Here is a 17,774-nt window from a genome sequence, read left to right on the forward strand (position 1 = left end):
GTTAAGAAAGACCAAATTTCACGTGCTATTTCTGTCCTGACTTCCGCCACTTGAATGCCTCGCCGGAAAATCCTTTCCCCCCATATCAGATACCGGCCACGGCAGCGGATGCTTCATGTGCTGCTTCAGATTGATTCTGACTTCGGGCCTCATGGCCCTCTTCGTCTGGCTTAGTCTCCGCACCACCAAGCCTTCATGCTCCATTAAGGCCGTTTACTTGCCGGGGCTTAACACCTCCGACACTTCGAGATCCAATCACACCCTCTACTTCACTATCAATCTTAAGAACAAGATGAAGGACAAGGGCGTCAGATACGACGACGTTCGCCTCAGCTTCTATTATGGTGCGAACACCAGTGTTCCCATCGGCAATTACACGGTTCCGGGCTTTTACCAGGACAACGGCAACGATGCCGACAAGCTCGGGAAATTGACCGCCCATGGAGTGCCGTGGGATGCGGCTTTCAGGGCGGTTTCGAATGGGTCAAAGGCGGTTTTCCGGATGGATTTACATACCAGGGTGAGGTACAAGATTGTTTTTTGGTACACAAAGAGGCACAACTTTATGGTGGAAAACACCACTGTGGAAGTCGACAACTCCGGTAAGAACTCCGCAACACCACAACACCGTTCCTTTCACGCGGCTGCTATATTTTCCGTCACTTTATTTGTTCTGATTTGGAATAAAATAGCCGAAGATCAGGTGTCTTTTCTCCCAGGGAAGCGGAGACTATACCAGTGAGAGTCACTTTTTTTTTTTTTTTTTTTTTTTTTTTTTTTGGAACCAAAGAGAGAGTCACTTGATTCTTATTGAAATTGATTCTTTTCAAGTTGTTCAAGGCATCTAGTTAAAGGGGATTCTTCATTTCACTTGATTCTTAGGGATATTAAAAACCTTATGAGTTCACTCGTGTTTTTATTTTTTACTAAACTATTTATGAATCTGATAGTCCAATTGTTAATTAAGCAGTCTGTTTTTATGTATGATTAATTAGAGTGGTTCACTCACCTTTCGATCTCCTATTATTTGTAATGTTTTAACTTCTGATCTTATTGAATGAATGCTTAGTTTTATTTAAACAAAAAAAAAAAAAAAAACTTCTTGTCTTTTTCCCTTTCCTTTTCTTCTATTGTATTATTTGAAGGGCAATTCTTTTTTTTTTCCCATTTAAATTGTTTGTTTGGTACTCTGGTTTGCAGATCAAGCACTGAATCTAGTCTGGAAATATGTTCATGGATTGATGTTGACACTTTCTTTTTAAATACGGAGTAATATTTATGGTATTCGCCAATAATTGATGAATTCTTTAGTTGTCCACGATGAATAATATGGATGACCCAGCATGACTAGCTCAGTTGATTCGATTGATTATTTTAATGCATTGTTTTAGTGTAAATAAAGGCTCTTTGTGTGCAAAGTTATTCGATTGACCCCTTATCGTGGAGTGGTGTGTGTGTGGGCTAGGGTGCTTACCACGCGAATGTGGTTGGACTCATATGCCCAATCAAGTGTGTCGGTGCTCAGATGTGGTGGTAGGAGAATTTCTAGGGATTCCCTCTAGATTATGGGTTAGATTTCCCTTTTCAGCATTAGAAAGCAATGCACTTTATGAAGCTTTCTTAAGATCAAATTTGTTAATATTTCTTCATTCAAATATTGTATAAATATCCTTGTGGCACATTGAGAAGTGTTCTGAATTTAATTCTCTTGCAATTACTTGGCAAACTTGCTTTCTTATTTCTCTTTTAAAACTTGTTTTATGGTTTTCTTAGCTGCCGTCCAGCTAGAAGTTTAATTTGTGTCACAAATATGGAGATTTTGAATTTGAATTGAGTTGAATGTAAAAAAATTATGGAATAAAGGTCAAATAGACCCTTCAACTATATACCAAAGTGGAATCAGACACTTGATTTAAAAAATAATAATCCAATTAAACTCTTAAAATTGTTAAATTTGTACAATTGACATATTTGACCTATAATAGCATGTTACTCCAAAGTCACTACCACATAAGATGCCACTTAGATTAACATTTTTAAAAATTTATATTTTTATAAAAATTTAAGGGAAAATTGCATCTTTAGTCCATGAGTTATAACCAAGTTCTGACTCAGTCCCTAAGTTATGACTGTATCCGAGTTTAATCCCCCAATTATGAACGAAGTGGCGAGTTTGGTCTCTAGCGTTAATTTTTCGTCTGCAACTAACGAAAAACTTAAAAACAATTTAATAATAGAAGGGTAAAATATGAATTTCAAATTATAATCCTCTTATTATGTTGACGCAAGAGTCATTCTTTTCTTCTTATACCTACAATCGAATGTCTTTTTCTTCCTCAATATCTGAAATCTCAAATTCGTCCACTTCCAAGCTGCGAAATTCACAGGTAAGTTGTTTCTCTATTTTATATGTTTAAATAGATACGGAGTAATCAATATTCTCCGTATTGATTAACTAATTTAGTTAATTATAAGATGTCATCTCTTAGTTGTGGTACTTCATATTTTCCTCAATTTGGGGGTAATTTTCGATGTAAATATGATGATTTAATACCCATCAAAATATCATGGAGTTATACTAATCGAGGAAAATATACCAAGCTTGTCCATGTTATGGAGCAAATTTTTTGTATTTGCCAAAAAATTGTAATTTAAGTTGTTTTTATTTTTTTTTATTTTTTTATAAATACAATTGAAATATTGAACTTTGATTTTTTAGAAAAACGGGAGTAAGATTATTTGCTGATTACATAAGCAACTTAGGGCTTTTGTCGAGTTAGGGGAAAGTATTTTGGCTAAGTTTTTAAGTTTTATTAAGCAATTTACTTTTTTTACTCATAGAATTAACTTTGTCAACACACCACTAGTGTCAGGGACTAAACTCGCAACTTCTCTCAAAACTGAGAGACTAAAAATGGATACGGTAATAACACAAGGACTGAATCGTCACCACAGTTATAACTCAAGGATCAAACTCGTCATTTTCCCAAAATTTAAATAATAATATTTATTTATGTACAAAATTTAAATTTTAAAAAAAAAAAAACCATGGCAAGCAAGCTGCCATGGCTTCATGTCCATTGCGTCTTGGCTGCCATGGACGAAGAACTTTGGCGGGCTTCTTCGTCATGGACAGAGAAGTCCGCCTTCGCAGCCAAGTTGCATAACAGTCATCTATGGCAGTTTAACTGTCATGGGTGAAGAAGCTTGACGGAAAAGTCCGTGTTTTTTCGTCAGATCGCGTTGGAAAGTTTTTTAAAATTAGTTTTTAAAAATAAGTAGTTAAAAAATATTTCTTTTTGCTAATGACTTTGTAATATAATTGATATGAACTCTTCCAAATGCGAGATTATACAGATACTCTACTGTAACTTGAGCCAGTAGTATATTTTAAATAGGATAGGGTCTAATTGACAGTTTTTTTGAGTTTGAAGTTTTAATTGAATTTTGGTATATAGTTGGAGAGTTTATTTGACCGCTATTTCACAAAAATGATTGGTTTTGCTAGTCAACTCATTCGTTGACTTGAGTTTCTTTAGTTAAGAAGACCAAATTTCACGTGCTATTTCTGTCCCGACTTCCGCCACTTGCATTGCACCTTTATTACATTCTCCTACTCTTCATTTCCGGTTCTTGAAAAACCGGCAGTTTCCTGTCTCGCCGGAAAATCCTTTCTCCCTCCATGTCAGATTCCGGCCACGGCAGCGGATGCTTCAAGTGCTGCTTCAGATTCATTCTGACTTCGGGCCTCACGGCCCTCTTCGTCTGGCTTAGTCTCCGCACCACCAAGCCTTCATGCTCCATTTCGGCCGTTTACTTGCCGGCGCTTAACACCTCCGGCGCTTCAAACGCCACGAGATCCAATCACACCCTCTACTTCACTATCAACCTTAAGAACAAGATGAAGGACAAGGGCGTCAGATACGACGAAGTTCGCCTCAGCTTCTATTATGGTGCGAACACCAGTGTCCCCATCGGCAATTACACGGTTCCGAGCTTTTACCAGGGCCACGGCAAAGATGCCGACAAGCTCGGGAATTTGACCGCCCGTGGAGTGCCGTGGGAGGCGGCTTTCAGGGCGGTTTCGAATGGGTCAAAGCCGGTTTTCCGGATGGATTTATATACCAGGGTGAGGTACAAGATTGTGTTTTGGTACACAAAGAGACACAACTTTATGGTGGAAAACACCACTGTGGAAGTCAACAACTCCGGTAAGAACTCCGGCACACGACAACGCCGTTCCTTCCACGCGCCGGCTATATTTTCCGTCACTTTATTTGTTCTGGTTTTGCTATTGTAACTGGAGTAGAATAGCAAAAGATCAGATTTTTTTTTAACATGTTGTCTTTTTTCCTTTCTTTTTCTTCTCAATTTATGATTGTATTATTTGGAAATTTTGAAGGGTAATTCATTTTTTTCCCATTGAAATTGTTGGTAAGTAGTCTAGAAATATGTTCATAGATTGATGTTGACACATTCTTCTTAAATACTATTTATGGTATTGGTCAATAATGGATGAATTCCTTAGTGGTCCACAATGAATAATAATTTTCTGTATATTCTGGCAAAAGAAAGTGAAGATGAAAGAAAGAAAGAGAGAAATTCAGGATATTGCAACAAAAAATGGTTTTCTCCACCATACCAAGGAAAGAAATACATTAGATTTTCACTCATTCTTAGTTTACAATTCTTGGGAGAATTGCCATTTTCAAGTTTGCCTGTAAGGCGTGCTACTACCTTGTAGTTTTACAAGCGAGTAGTAAGCGCCAGCTAGGGAAAGCAATTCAGAGTGTGATCCCTGCTCTTCGACTATTCCATCCTTGATCACAGCAATGGAGGTAGCTTTCTGTATTGTGGATAGGCGATGAGCCACAACAATGCAGGTTCGACCAGCCATCATCTTCTCCAGTGCTTCTTGAACCAGTCTTTCTGAGATTGTATCGAGAGCGCTGGTTGCTTCATCGAGGAGCAGGATTTTCGGGTTCTTGAGAATCGCACGAGCAATTGCTATTCTTTGCTTCTGGCCTCCCGAGAGCTGTGCTCCCCGTTCTCCACAGTAAGTCTCATATCCATCCTTCATTCCACTGAGATTAATAATGGTAAGATTTTAGTTTATATGATTATATCTACCCTTTTGCATGATATAATAGACTGTTTTTTTATTTTTATGTGTTACCTTATGAACTCGTGTGCATTTGCAAGAATAGCAGCCTTTCTGATCTCAGCTTCCTTTGCATTCTTTTTGCCATATGCAATGTTTTCGTAGATAGTTCCTGCAAATAAGGTAGGTTCTTGGCTAACTAATGCTATACGTGACCTTAATTTCCTCAAATTGTAGTCCTTGATGTCTCTTCCGTCGATATAAACTGCTCCTCTAAGTGGATCGTAAAACCTCTCTATCAGCCCTATAATGGATGATTTGCCAGAACCGCTTTGCCCGACCAGTGCTACTGTAGTCCCCGGGCTAATTTTAAGGCTAAGGCCTTTGAAAATCAGCTGGTCGGGTCTTGTTGGGTAAGCGAAGAACACTTTCTTGAACTCGACTCGACCCATAAACTCTGCCTTCTTTGCATCAACTCCCACCGAGCTGTCTGGTTTAATCTCGGATTCTCTATCCAGGATAGCGAATACTGAGCGGACAGCGTCGCTTCCTCGGGATATATCCTTGGTCATGCTTCCTGCTTCGGCGATTGTGTAGGCAGTGAAAAGCAGTGCGAGAAAGGCTCTAAAGAGTCTCTCGGGGGATATTTCTCCTTGTGTTAGTAGCTTTCCACCGTACCAGTAGGCTAAAGCTGTAGAAGCTGTGGCGAGAAATTGGGAGCTGAATAGCCCCATCCCCGCAAACCAGGATTGCCGGATACTTTCCTTTCTTGGCTCCTCTAATGTTGCTTTAAACAGGCCAACGATTCGTTTCTGGGATGAGAAAGCGGTTATAGTTCTATGGTTAACCACTGCTTCACTTGCTAATTGGCTTCCTTCCCTTTGTGCTTTCTGTGCTTTTCCAGACATACTCTTCATTAGTACACTTCTCGCGTAAAAGCTTCCGATGAGCAAAGGCTGAGCTGCCATCATCACGAGGGCGAGTTTCCACGATAGGAAGAGGCCTAAAGTGTAAGCAAAGGTGGCTGCGAAGATGGCTTGAACTAGCAGTGACATCCGGTCTCCTACGAGGGAACGAACCATGTTAGCTTCGGTTGAAACCCGAGCACATATGGCTGCACTTGTGTTCTCGTCTTGGTCGAACCATCCAATCTCGAAGGTCATTAGTTTCTCGAGTATCTTCTCCCGAACCCTCTTGGTTAGTTTTTCCCCCATGACTGCGAAACTGTAGTGTTGGAGAACATTAGTGACCATGTTGAAAACCCCGAGGCCTATGAAAACGTAAGTATAGTTCCTTGCGTGAGATTGGATGGTGGATTTGTCAGTTCGGAAGTAAACTGCGATAAGACCCCCAACGCAGTATGCATTTATGGGCTGTACTGCTCCCGAGCCAATCGCTCCAATGCATCCAAGCAGGGCTCGAGGCCACTCGGGGGCATTCATTTTCAGCAAACGCCACTGTGAAGGAGCAGGATAAGCCGGTTCTTTTCTGTCCTCATCGTCGCTTCCAAACGAATCTTCGTATTGCACCGAGTAGGGAGCGGAATATATCCCGCTGTGTGGAATTACTGGGCTCATGGAAAGCGCGGGGCTAAATGGATACATAACAGGAGTGCTGGCTGCACTTGATCTCACACTCAGTGGACTAGAAGGTACGCTCATTTTATGGCGTCTTTTCTTATCAATCTTTTGGCTATGGCGACTCGGAGTAGCCTCGTTTTGAATACCTGATTGCTGCATTCTCACCATATTGTAGTACTCTCCATCGTTCATCTCCATAAGGTGTGCATGTGAACCAGATTCGACTACCTTCCCGTGTTGAAGAACCATTATTAGATTCGCCATTCGAATTGTGGATAGACGATGTGCTATGACTATTGCAGTCCTCCCGATGGATGCGTGATCGATTGCCTCTTGTACAATTCTTTCAGATTCGGCATCCAGGGCACTCGTGGCTTCATCTAACAGCAAGATCCTCGGGTCTCGGATCAAAGCTCTTGCAATGGCTATTCTCTGCTTTTGGCCTCCAGATAATTGGAACCCGAATTGTCCAACCTGTTAGACATTTTGTTAACAACTTCAGACTGTTAAGAGTCCCACATTGAAAAAATAAGAGAGAATATATGGGTTTATAAGGCCATGTGTTAGATTAGCTAATTTACTGGATTCAATCTTTTAGTGTGGTTTTGCCCATGTGCATTTAGCCCGAACTTACATTAGTTTCATAAGCATCTGGTAGCTTGATGATGAAGTCATGTGCATTTGCAGCCTGGGCTGCTCTCTCTACATCTTCCATTGATGCATCTTCCTTGCCAAAAAGTATATTATCTTTAATGGATGTTGCGAAAAGGATTGGCTCTTGGTTAACAAGTCCCATTTGGGATCTCAGCCATTTAAGATGCAGTCTCTTTATCTTGTATCCATCCAGGTAAATATCGCCTTCGATGGGATCATAGAATCTTTGGAGCAATGAAATGACGGTGGACTTGCCCGAGCCACTGCCCCCAACAATACCCACGGTTTTCCCAGCCGGGATCGTGGCATCCAGCCCTTGCAGGACAGGAGTATCGGGCCTCGAGGGGTAACTGAAATATACACCTTTGAACTGAATTTCTCCCCTCACATATGACAGTGCTTTCCCCTTCTTGTCTTCAGTGTCTATGGCTGGATCGCGATCAATCATCTCAGAAATCCGAACAGAAGCCGCCTTTGATTCTGTTATCGCGGTGAGATTTGGAAGAGCTGTCAAGATATTTCTGCAATCACAATCTGGTCAGCCAAATATAATGGGATCTTATCATAGTGCAGTGTGAAGTTACTTACAGTCCCGCCATAAGAACGTTGAATCCCGCCACGAAAATATCACCGCCCTTTTCGCCCTTCTTACTGACCAGAAGAGATCCAAGCCATGCTTGAAAACCCCAGCTGATATAAATGACTCCAAAGCTTCCCATCATTAGTCCTCTTGCAAAGCCTTGCTTAATCCCCAGCTCTATTACTTTTTGTAGTGCTTGGCTGAACTTCTCGAGAGTTTGGTGCTCAGCAGCATAGGAATATACAGTTCTTATAGATGAAATCGCCTGCTCTGCAATCCCGCCAGCAACCCCATAGGACTCGATCGCCTGCATCCCCACTTTCATCATCATTGTCCCGAATCCAAGCCCCGGGACGATGAACATCATGGTGAATGGTATAGCTGCCAATGTGAGTTTCCATGAGAGCACAAAGGCAAATATGAAGCAGAAGAAGAAGGAAGATAGATAGGCCAGGCAATCAGGTATCTGTACCAAAAGGACAACACATTCTCATAAGAAGAAGGGTACATGACAGAAGTAACCTCTAGCCAAACATTAAAAAAGATACGCATTCTTATGCAATTTAGCCAAACTGGTCAGACTGTTAGCAACCACAAGGTTACAAGTTCGACTCCTAGCAGGAGTGACCTATCAGCCTTCTTTGGTTTGAGCCAGTAAACTATGGGCAACCCAGACTGGTCTACCTATTTGTGATCCTTTGCCGGTTTGAGCCAGTAAACTATGGGCAACCCAGACTGGTTTACCTATCTGTGATCCTTTGCCGGTTTGAGCCAATAAACTATGGGCAACCCAGACTGGTTTACCTATTTGTGATCCTTTGCCGACTAGGGCCACAAGACTGAAGTTACCCCATTCACACCCTATGGGTTTCCCCCGTCACTCAAAAATTGTTTAGTTTTCTTTGATTGTGGCAAGAAGTGTACAATACCTTTTCGCCTATAGTGACTTGGATTGTATTGGAATCAGCAGAAATGGTTGAAATAACTTGAAAGGTTGTGGAAGACTCAGCAGCTTGTGTGTCAAAGAACCCAACTTCTTGTTTAAGTACAGCTTTAAGGTATTCTAATCTCATCCTTGATGTCTGCCTTTCAGCTGTTCTTGCCCAGCACAGCCCTTCTGTAAAACGTTAACACAAACAGATCAGATGATCGAAAACATGTTTTTTGATGTAACCATGAAAAAACAGCACTTGTAAACATGAAGTATACCAACAAAAGCAGATAGTCCAACCAATATAGCGACGTAAAGTAGCCTGAGTGAAAACTGCAACATTAAGAGCAAAAACATTAAGAATTGAAACAGCATTAATTGTGGGGAGGGGAGAAAATGATGTTTGGTTTCTTTAGCCTAATTAACCTTGTTAACAGTCTGCATAGAGACTGCACTGTCGAGACTTCCATACTCATTAATCACGTCGCTAAGAACATACATCATGAGAGGAATCTGCAGGCCATCTCCTATGCTCCCCAGTGTTCCAAAACACATAAACAGCTTGTCCACTCTATCTGCATATCTGAACATGCCATTATCCCCTTTTTTCTTCTCCATTATATTATATTTTCCTATGAAATTAAGGGCTAATTCTCAACTGTACTGCTCTTTCTTCATGCACATGAAGCCATTAATCACCTTTCACTTAATTATATGCACTTTGGCTAATAAACTGGATTGGCTGACATGCAGGCCAGCTGTTAGCTAGCTGCTAAGTGCTAAACACTTGATTATATTAGTAATTTAGTATATATAGTCATATAGAAATCTCCAAAAATGTTCTCTTTCTAGCCGGCTCCTAACCTTGACCCTGTCTGTTTCTTACAACAAATCCATTTCATCTTACTATACTTTTTTTTTTTTCTTTTGGGTTACGAGGGAAACTCGTAGCCACTAACCGAGGGTATGCACTAGGTGAACCTCGCCTATGACCTTAACTAACAAAGGACCGGTAATCCAACCTAAACTGTCCATAGCTGAATGACTCAAACTAAGAAGACCAATAGGTCACTCCCACTAGAAGTCGAACTTGGAACCTTGTAATTAATAAGGTAAAAGCTCGACCAACTTGGCTGCAGTTGTCTCCGAGGGTATGCACTAGGTGAACCCCGCCTATGATCTTAACCAGCAAAGGACCGGTAAACTAACCTAAGCTGCTTATTGCTAAATGAGTCAAACTAAGAAGACCAATAGGTTACTCCCACTGGGAGTTGAACTTGAAACCTTGTAATTAATAAGTTAACTCGACCAGCTTGGACTGCAGTTGCCGCCAAATGTGTTGGTTGGTGTGATTGTAATTTTTTATTTTCATCTCACTATTCTTGATAGATCGGAATCTGGGTGATGAGTCTTTGGAAGAAAGTTTTGATTTTAAGCAGTTGGTCGTATTGAGAAAATGGAATTCTATACGGCAATTTGCATTATATTCTTGTTGTGTCTCCATTCTCGATAACAAGCTAAGCTAGCTAACTTCGTCAAGCTATAATAAAATAATGCCATGGCGGATTGCGAGTTGCAACGCTGCCACCGAGAAGAACAAACAGAATAGTATGTGGAGAATTTGACTTACGAGGGGCAGAAGAATCATAATGTTGCTATCATCTGTCAACGTTAAATATAATTGCTGTTTAATTTGTCTCATGTTTTCGTACTATATATAACTTCAATTATGATATATAGCGTTTTTATTGTTTTTTTTTCAGACTCCAGTGTTACGACGCGTTCGTTTGTTGTACTGGGTCATATATGGCCGGATCGGATACGTTCTTATGTTTGTATGTTTTAATGCCATCAATTCAACACTGCATAAACAATGAATCAAAGATGAGGCATGATGATTAGATAGATTTGTGTCATGAAAGATTATTATGTTGGATAGGAGCAAATTTTAATTTACTACTATAGGGACCAGGTTCATATTGTATTATGAATTTTGATTCAAAAATTATGTGTCTGCTAGTAACACATTCTGTACATGTAAACAAATTGAAGCACATAACATAATAACTACAGACACATAAATTGTTAATAACATGATAACTAAACAGACACATAAATTGTTAACTACAGACACGTAACATGTTAACCAACATCTTATGTATCTGCAGTTAACATATTCTCTACATGCAGTTAACAATTTATGTGTGTAGTTATCATGTTATGTGTTTGTAATTACCATGTGATGTCCCTTCAATTTGTCTGCAGTAGTAATATATATACATATGTTTAAGTGTATATACATATGTTTAAAATGCATCCCAAAATATACATGGTGTGAGTGGTGAGGGTGCAGGGTGGGGTGGAGACAATAAATCCAAATCCTGCTATGGTACTGGGGGAATTATGACCTAAGCATATGTACACAAGTTCTCAGTATGTAGAGAACAGAAAAATATACATGAAACAGAAATGCAGTTGAAATTGGAGAAGCATGTCATGTAATGGTGGCATGTACAGACCTCAAATGGTCATAGCAATCATCACTTGTAGCAAAGAACTCCAAACAAACCCAGCAAACATGTTTCCCACACTTGCACTCAATGTGATTGCAGCCGTCCACCTTCTCGATTGTCAACGAGCAGTCGGGGCAATTCTTCACGTTCTCTTTTCCCTTTTTCCATGCTTTCAGAGAGTTGTAGTCTGGGTCGTCTTTAATCTCACGGTACTTGACACAAGAAATGAATGGATGATACTCAAGGTGGCAGCTCGTACATGTTTCTGCATAACATGCACCACAGATGAATGGTTCCCCGGTAGTGCCTGGATCAGCAGCACGATAAACTGAAGGGCAGTCAGGCGATGGGCAAAACCTGTAAGAACCTCCGCTTGCTGCCACGAAAGCCCCTAATGATGCCCTGAAAAGCTCCTCCAGTTTTTCAATTGATAACAGAGACTTCAAGTCAGCAATCAGGATTGGAGCCTTACAACCTTTATGCATACAGCACATGGGGAAACCTTCTCTGCTTCTGATGGCAGACTCACACTGCTCCACCAAGCATGATCGGCAGAAGTCATGGAAACAGTTTTCTAACTTGAAACTCTCCTCCACCTCACACAAGCAAATTGGGCAGTCAGTTTCATCATCACTCCTTTGTTTCTGCAGACTACTTGCTTGGGCCATCTCATAAATTACGTCTTCAACTTTTTGCTTCACTTCTTTGGGACCACTGATAGAGATACAATGCTGTTTGACATTTAGAGAGAAGTTACCCTCAGGAAACATTTGCTTGATCCCATTAAGGTCTGCTCCAAACCTCTGAACCACTCTCTTCATCAGATTTGGGGGCAAAGCTTCTCCACGAAGATGGACTTCAAGTTGCTTGCTTTCATGAAGTGACAGAAGCAAATCCACAAATTTCTTCTCTGCCATATCAATCTTGTTTGAAGAACCAAAGATTCTCAACGTATGGGTATGCCTGTCAAAAAGAATATAGGTTCCTGTCTCCTGCTGAATTGACTTCATAAGAAAGATCCCTTCCCGAGAAAATAAATGCTGCAGAACTGTTGGAGTAATGCCACCATGATCTATTATTTTCCCTTTCATAAGCTGCTCAAATGGTTTTCTCACTTCTGCCACAAGTTTCGTGGCACCAGCAGATATGGTAACTCTATAGGAACCATTCTCATTCCTACGAAGATTGCACTCAACACCTGCAAACAGTTGAAGTATTGTCAGCTGCCAATTATACATTATTCATTTGCAAAACTTGAAATATTGTTTCAGCAAAGTTATAATTCATTCAGCACAAATGAAGGGGACTTTCTAGTGCTACAGAATAGTAATTTCCAAGAAAACATAAACCTTAATCTTCATCCATGACAGACAACAAAAATGGAGTCCTTGCAAAGTGCAACTTTACCATTTAAAGTTATTAGAACCAATACATTAGATGGGCACATGAGGGGTGGAATAATCATACATTCTTTTGATTAAACAATAGGAACAAAAACCAGGAAGTAATATGTACAGCATAAAGCACATTGCACCAGGCACTTCCTGGGTGGGGGTGGGTTTCATCATTCTTTCATAACAAGGAGGAAATCACCCATATTTTGAGAAATTATACTGAGGTTAGGTAGTTAAAATGACAATGTGAATTAGTTACTATAAATCAGCTAATGCACCTAAATGTGAATTATTTGTTTGAGAAGCCAACTGAAAAATGACAATGCACATACATAAATCAGCCTAATCAAAAACAAATAAGGAATTGATTGTGAAGTACTATTAAGATAGATAAATTAGTTAATGCACCTAAAATTGATTTATTTGGTTCAGAACCCAACTGAGAAAAGACAATGCACACATATAAATGAGCTTAGTTAGGAACAAATATGGAGTTGGTTGTAACAAATACCCTTTCTATGACGGAAGCTTGCAAGTAAAGTATCCAGCTGATTCTTAATAACATGATATACTGCTGCAAGACAGGACACAGAACTAGAAAACAATTGCTGGCATTCTATCTTCTGCCATGAAAGACATCCAGGCAATACTTTCCCATTCATTTCTTCCAGTGCTCTTGCAGCTTCTAGATATAGACTTCCATCGAATGTTATAGCTGCTTTCATGTAATAATCCGTTGGTCCAGGATGGAAGACCTGGACACGAGTAGAGTTACCATAGGGGTTCCTTTTAGGCATGAAGAAAGATATTTCTCTTAGAAGTGCTTCTTCACAAGCAACTAATGGAGGACCTTCTACACTATTTCCTCTTAGTAGGAACAAATCCAAAATTTTTCTGTCTGTCACTGGAGTTAACACCTCACAAATCTCAGCTTCAGAAAGCTCACTATCAAGTTCCGTAATCACTATGTTGTCAGGATATTTGATGCTTGGTTCACATTGAACTCTGTTTCCTCCTATTAGAACACTAGAGAAGTCATCAACCATAATAGCAATATCCTTTGGGTGACATGTCACAATAGCTACCCCTGTACTGGATCTGCGAGGCCAACGCACTTTTGCTTTGAGCAAATGAGATGAGATCATATTTTGATCACCATCATACATGGTCTTGGAAGGAACTACTTTGACCATGCCACCACTAAGTGGGCCAGAGTTTAGTGCAGAAGCACGCTTAGCAGCGTTGGGGGTAACAAATGTTACCCTGCCCCATCTCTCCATCTCCCCACTATCTTGTCCCACACCTGAGGACCTGTGGACCACACAAATGTCACCCGCATTCCTTTCCAGAAACATCAACAATTCTTTGTCATCAAATGAATTTCCCTTTGAAAGAAATACATCAACTGTCAAACATCTCTTCTCAAGCTCCAAATGTTTTATCTCAGCACCAGCTCCAAAAAGGGCAGTAGGCACTGAATAAGCAGATCCTCTATTGTACAAACATTTCTCCAGACATTCATTTTTCAACAACTTGTATTCATACTCCACTGCTTCATTCAGATTCTCAAAAACCCTCTCCATGTCTCTGGAAGAAGCATACATTGCAATCTCATTCTGATCAACATTCACTTCAATGCCAATGCGTTCATCCATGCACAATGTTCTCATTCGCGAAACAAAACGATTGATGTGACAGTTAGATTTTCCACACAATCTCTTCAGCAGCATGCTTCCAAACCCTGTCAAAGTCTTCTTTTGTAGCTTTTGAGCATCCATCTTTGAGAAATCAAACAACGAAGGAGGAAACGAAGTAGCCAGGTTGTTAAAGTCAAATGCAGTAACACAGACCAGATACTCTTTAACTGATGCCAGGATATCACCAAAAACTACCCAAGTGGGTCGTTGACAAAAATTCAACAACGAACATGAAGGGTGCAATTTGACATGCTTACCTGTCAATGCTACCTCATAGCCAAGTTGATCATAACCAGAGAACATTGCCACATTTTCTGAAAGGGAAGAGAGAATAATGTGTTTCAAAGTTTCATCATGCTCAGTGTGCATATGTGGATCCCAATGCCAGTAAGTTGGAACAACAATACTCAGTTCATTTTGAAGACAGGCTTCCAGTTCTTCAACAGTCTCCTGGCACCTTCTCATGGTTTTGGCATTGATGCTATTATTCCAGCACCAGGCATTTTTCTTTTCTTGAGGCACAGCATCCCATTCCTTGTAAACAGATAGTAAAGTGAAGAGATCACCATCGGGATGGGAAAACTGAACCTTAAGGCAATCAGATTTTAGTTTATCTACTTCAGTACCAACTCTGCAGAAAATGCTGTTTGAATTTGCCATAACAGCAGCAAGAACAAGACCCTCTTTACCCAAATGGTGATGGAAACAACTAAGGATTATCTTACCCAACCGGGGCTCGATACCCAACTTCACTAGATAATGTCCATCTGCAGTTAATTCATAACCATCATCAATGCATGCAATAGCTCCTAAGTAAATCAGATTTCTGATAGCCATCTCAATTGCTTTAGGACTAGGTGCATCAACAAAATCAAAACTTTGCACGTCCTTGATGCCCAGGGCAAGAATCCTTAGCACAGCAATACCAAGATGAACCCTACGAATTTCAGGTTCCTTATGACAAGGCATATTCTCAAAATCATTTTTAGAGTACAGTCTATAGCACCTTCCAGGTTCAGTTCTGCCAGCTCGCCCAGCTCGTTGATTTGCTGAGCTTTTGCTGACTGGGCAAACCTTGAGAACATTCATGCCAGTTCCAGGTTCAAATCTGCTTTCTTTCACCCTCCCAGAATCAACAACATATTTGACCCCTGGAATTGTCAAAGATGTCTCAGCAACATTCGTAGTGAATATTACCTTTCTCTTTCCAGGGAAATTCAGGAAAACCCGATGTTGGTCTTCATAGGAGAGTTTCCCATGTAAAGGTAATGCAATGGCAGAGGGGGCTTGAAAAGTCTCAATAGCCCACTCTACTTCCATCTGAGAAGTCAGGAAGGCAAGAATTGTTCCCTCTCCCTCTGCTTTGTGGATATCAGTCACAGTGCTTACAACATCAGAAACATAAGAAGGAACCATACCAGAACCAGAAACAAAACTACCTTCACATTCACTGGGTACATACTTAATGTCCACCGGAAAAGTTCTGCCAGACACATAAAATGTTCTACAACCAAAGAAGTAATCTGTAAGCTGATCTGCATCAGCTGTGGCAGACATAATGATAAGCCTTAAATCATGCCTTTCATGAAGCAAGTTCCTTAGCAATGCTAAAAGAAGATCTGTGTTTAGGCTTCTTTCATGTGCTTCATCAATTATAATGCATGAAATCTTACACAAACTTTTATCTCTCAAATAATGCTGCAGTAGGCAGTGATCTGTCATAAATGTTACCTTTGATTCAAACTGATGAATGGATGAATATGATGGATAACAGGCAATAGATTTTTCTTTGTAGCAGCCAACACTTTCCTCTTTAACCCTATCTGCCAAAGAGATGGCAGCAAGTTTCCGGGGTTGAGTGCAGACTACAGCACCATTTCCAGCAATTCCTGAATCCGCAAGGAATTGAACCAATTGTGTACTCTTGCCTGAGCCAGTCTCCCCAATCAAAACTGTAACCTACAAGAAGTACATGTCAAAACACACAAATATTATTTACATACAGCATGAGCATGGTTGAAAGTAAAAAAGCAAATTAGCTAATGAACAACTGAGTATGTTGAAACGTTCTGGATAGGGAGGAGCCAAATATGAGAACTATCTGTACTGACCCTTCTTTTCAACATCAAATTCAAAGACTAAGTTTGGGTAACAAAGTTCAATCCTCAAGGATTCAGATTTAGGCAACGTGAAGGCAAAATCCTATAAGAGGTCTATTTTGGCAGTACACACAGCATAAATTAGAGAAAGCAGTCCAAAACCATGAGCAAAAAGATTTGAATAAGTGCTCTAATCAATAGGCAAAATTTCAGCAAGGGAACGCATATTTCTAGGAAAAGCTACTTTTGTTTCTGTATATCTAGCATATTGCTAACAATAAATGATGCAATAAACATAAAATGAAGCAAATTAAATAAATAACCACCTGTTGAGAATCTATTTGCTTAAGAATCTCTTCCCTGAAAGCAAAAATGGGTAAGCCATCCTCAAGTCTTCGGCATTCCCTCTTAATCAGATGAAGAATGCGGTCCCAATTGAACTCTGTTTCAAAGTTAAACAACGCCGTACTGTCTCCATGAACATCCTCCCCGGAGTACTTCCCCTCCAATTGAAGCACAATACAACTCACCCCATTCTTGAGCTCCGCTATCCTCTTTGCTATCAAGTCCTTTTCAGCCACAAAAGCCTCTTTCTTATTCAATAGTTCATTTGCAAGAGCGATACGTTTCGGCCTTCCAAGCAATTTGGAGACCTTTTTAATCTCCGCCTCCAGCAATTCCAACTTCTGCCTACATTTTTGCACTAATTCCCCTTCCATTAGCCCCTCGAGCTTCTCCAGAAACACACCTCGGAGCCGATCTTTCAATTCTTCCTTCTTTGACGACACCTCCGCGTTCTCTACCAGCGATGGTGCCACCGGAAGCCCCCCGTCGAGACGGATTCTCCATAACTTTACCACCACCTCCACAGCCTCACTCCACTGCTCGTAAAACAGAGTCCCTAAAACAGAACCGCTGTCGAAAACATAGGAACTTTGCGGTGGTGACGGCAATTTCTCGATGAGCTCGTCCAATTCTGATCTCTTCAGCGTCCGGCTACTCGAACGGAACTGTATAACGAATTTCTGCTGCGTCTTCGGCGGTCCAGGAAAACGATCACGACGGTTGCTGAACTGAGAATTCCACTGATGCTGATACGGCTGCCGCGGGCGGTAACAGTGGCCCGATTCCGTATAATAAAGCTTTTCCGGTGGCCGATTTCGCCGGGCGGTGTCTAAAACCCCTGGTCTATGCATTTGTACGATCGAGGTTTACCAAAAAATTT

General features: G+C 40.6%; 4 protein-coding genes across 4 annotated transcripts; 2 read left to right on the forward strand and 2 right to left on the reverse strand.

Moving 5' to 3' along the window:
- Window positions 1–4,428, forward strand: LOC109187756 (protein NDR1-like). The gene is made up of 2 exons (XM_019338065.1): window positions 1–55; window positions 3,618–4,428. The coding sequence occupies exon 2, from the start codon at window positions 3,683–3,685 to the stop codon at window positions 4,298–4,300; it is 618 nt and encodes a 205-aa protein (XP_019193610.1). The 5' UTR covers window positions 1–55; window positions 3,618–3,682; the 3' UTR covers window positions 4,301–4,428.
- LOC109187758 (protein NDR1-like) lies at window positions 62–4,428 on the forward strand. Its single transcript, XM_019338067.1, has 2 exons — window positions 62–668; window positions 4,278–4,428. Exons 1-2 carry the CDS (start codon window positions 116–118, stop codon window positions 4,298–4,300), a joined length of 576 nt encoding a protein of 191 aa, XP_019193612.1. The 5' UTR covers window positions 62–115; the 3' UTR covers window positions 4,301–4,428.
- A 247-nt stretch (window positions 4,429–4,675) lies between these two features.
- On the reverse strand, window positions 4,676–9,152 carry LOC109187753 (putative multidrug resistance protein). Its single transcript, XM_019338059.1, has 5 exons — window positions 8,845–9,152; window positions 7,924–8,381; window positions 7,316–7,856; window positions 5,177–7,155; window positions 4,676–5,084 (listed from the first exon to the last, which is right to left on the reverse strand). The coding sequence occupies exons 1-5, from the start codon at window positions 8,986–8,988 to the stop codon at window positions 4,709–4,711; spliced, it is 3,498 nt and encodes a 1,165-aa protein (XP_019193604.1). The 5' UTR covers window positions 8,989–9,152; the 3' UTR covers window positions 4,676–4,708.
- A 1,957-nt stretch (window positions 9,153–11,109) lies between these two features.
- LOC109187752 (ATP-dependent RNA helicase DEAH11, chloroplastic-like) lies at window positions 11,110–17,774 on the reverse strand. The gene is made up of 3 exons (XM_019338058.1): window positions 16,876–17,774; window positions 13,265–16,409; window positions 11,110–12,557 (listed from the first exon to the last, which is right to left on the reverse strand). Exons 1-3 carry the CDS (start codon window positions 17,743–17,745, stop codon window positions 11,341–11,343), a joined length of 5,232 nt encoding a protein of 1,743 aa, XP_019193603.1. The 5' UTR covers window positions 17,746–17,774; the 3' UTR covers window positions 11,110–11,340.

The sequence above is a fragment of the Ipomoea nil genome, unplaced genomic scaffold (assembly GCF_001879475.1).
Source record: "Ipomoea nil cultivar Tokyo-kokei standard unplaced genomic scaffold, Asagao_1.1 scaffold1421, whole genome shotgun sequence".
Classification (NCBI taxonomy): Eukaryota; Viridiplantae; Streptophyta; class Magnoliopsida; order Solanales; family Convolvulaceae; genus Ipomoea; species Ipomoea nil.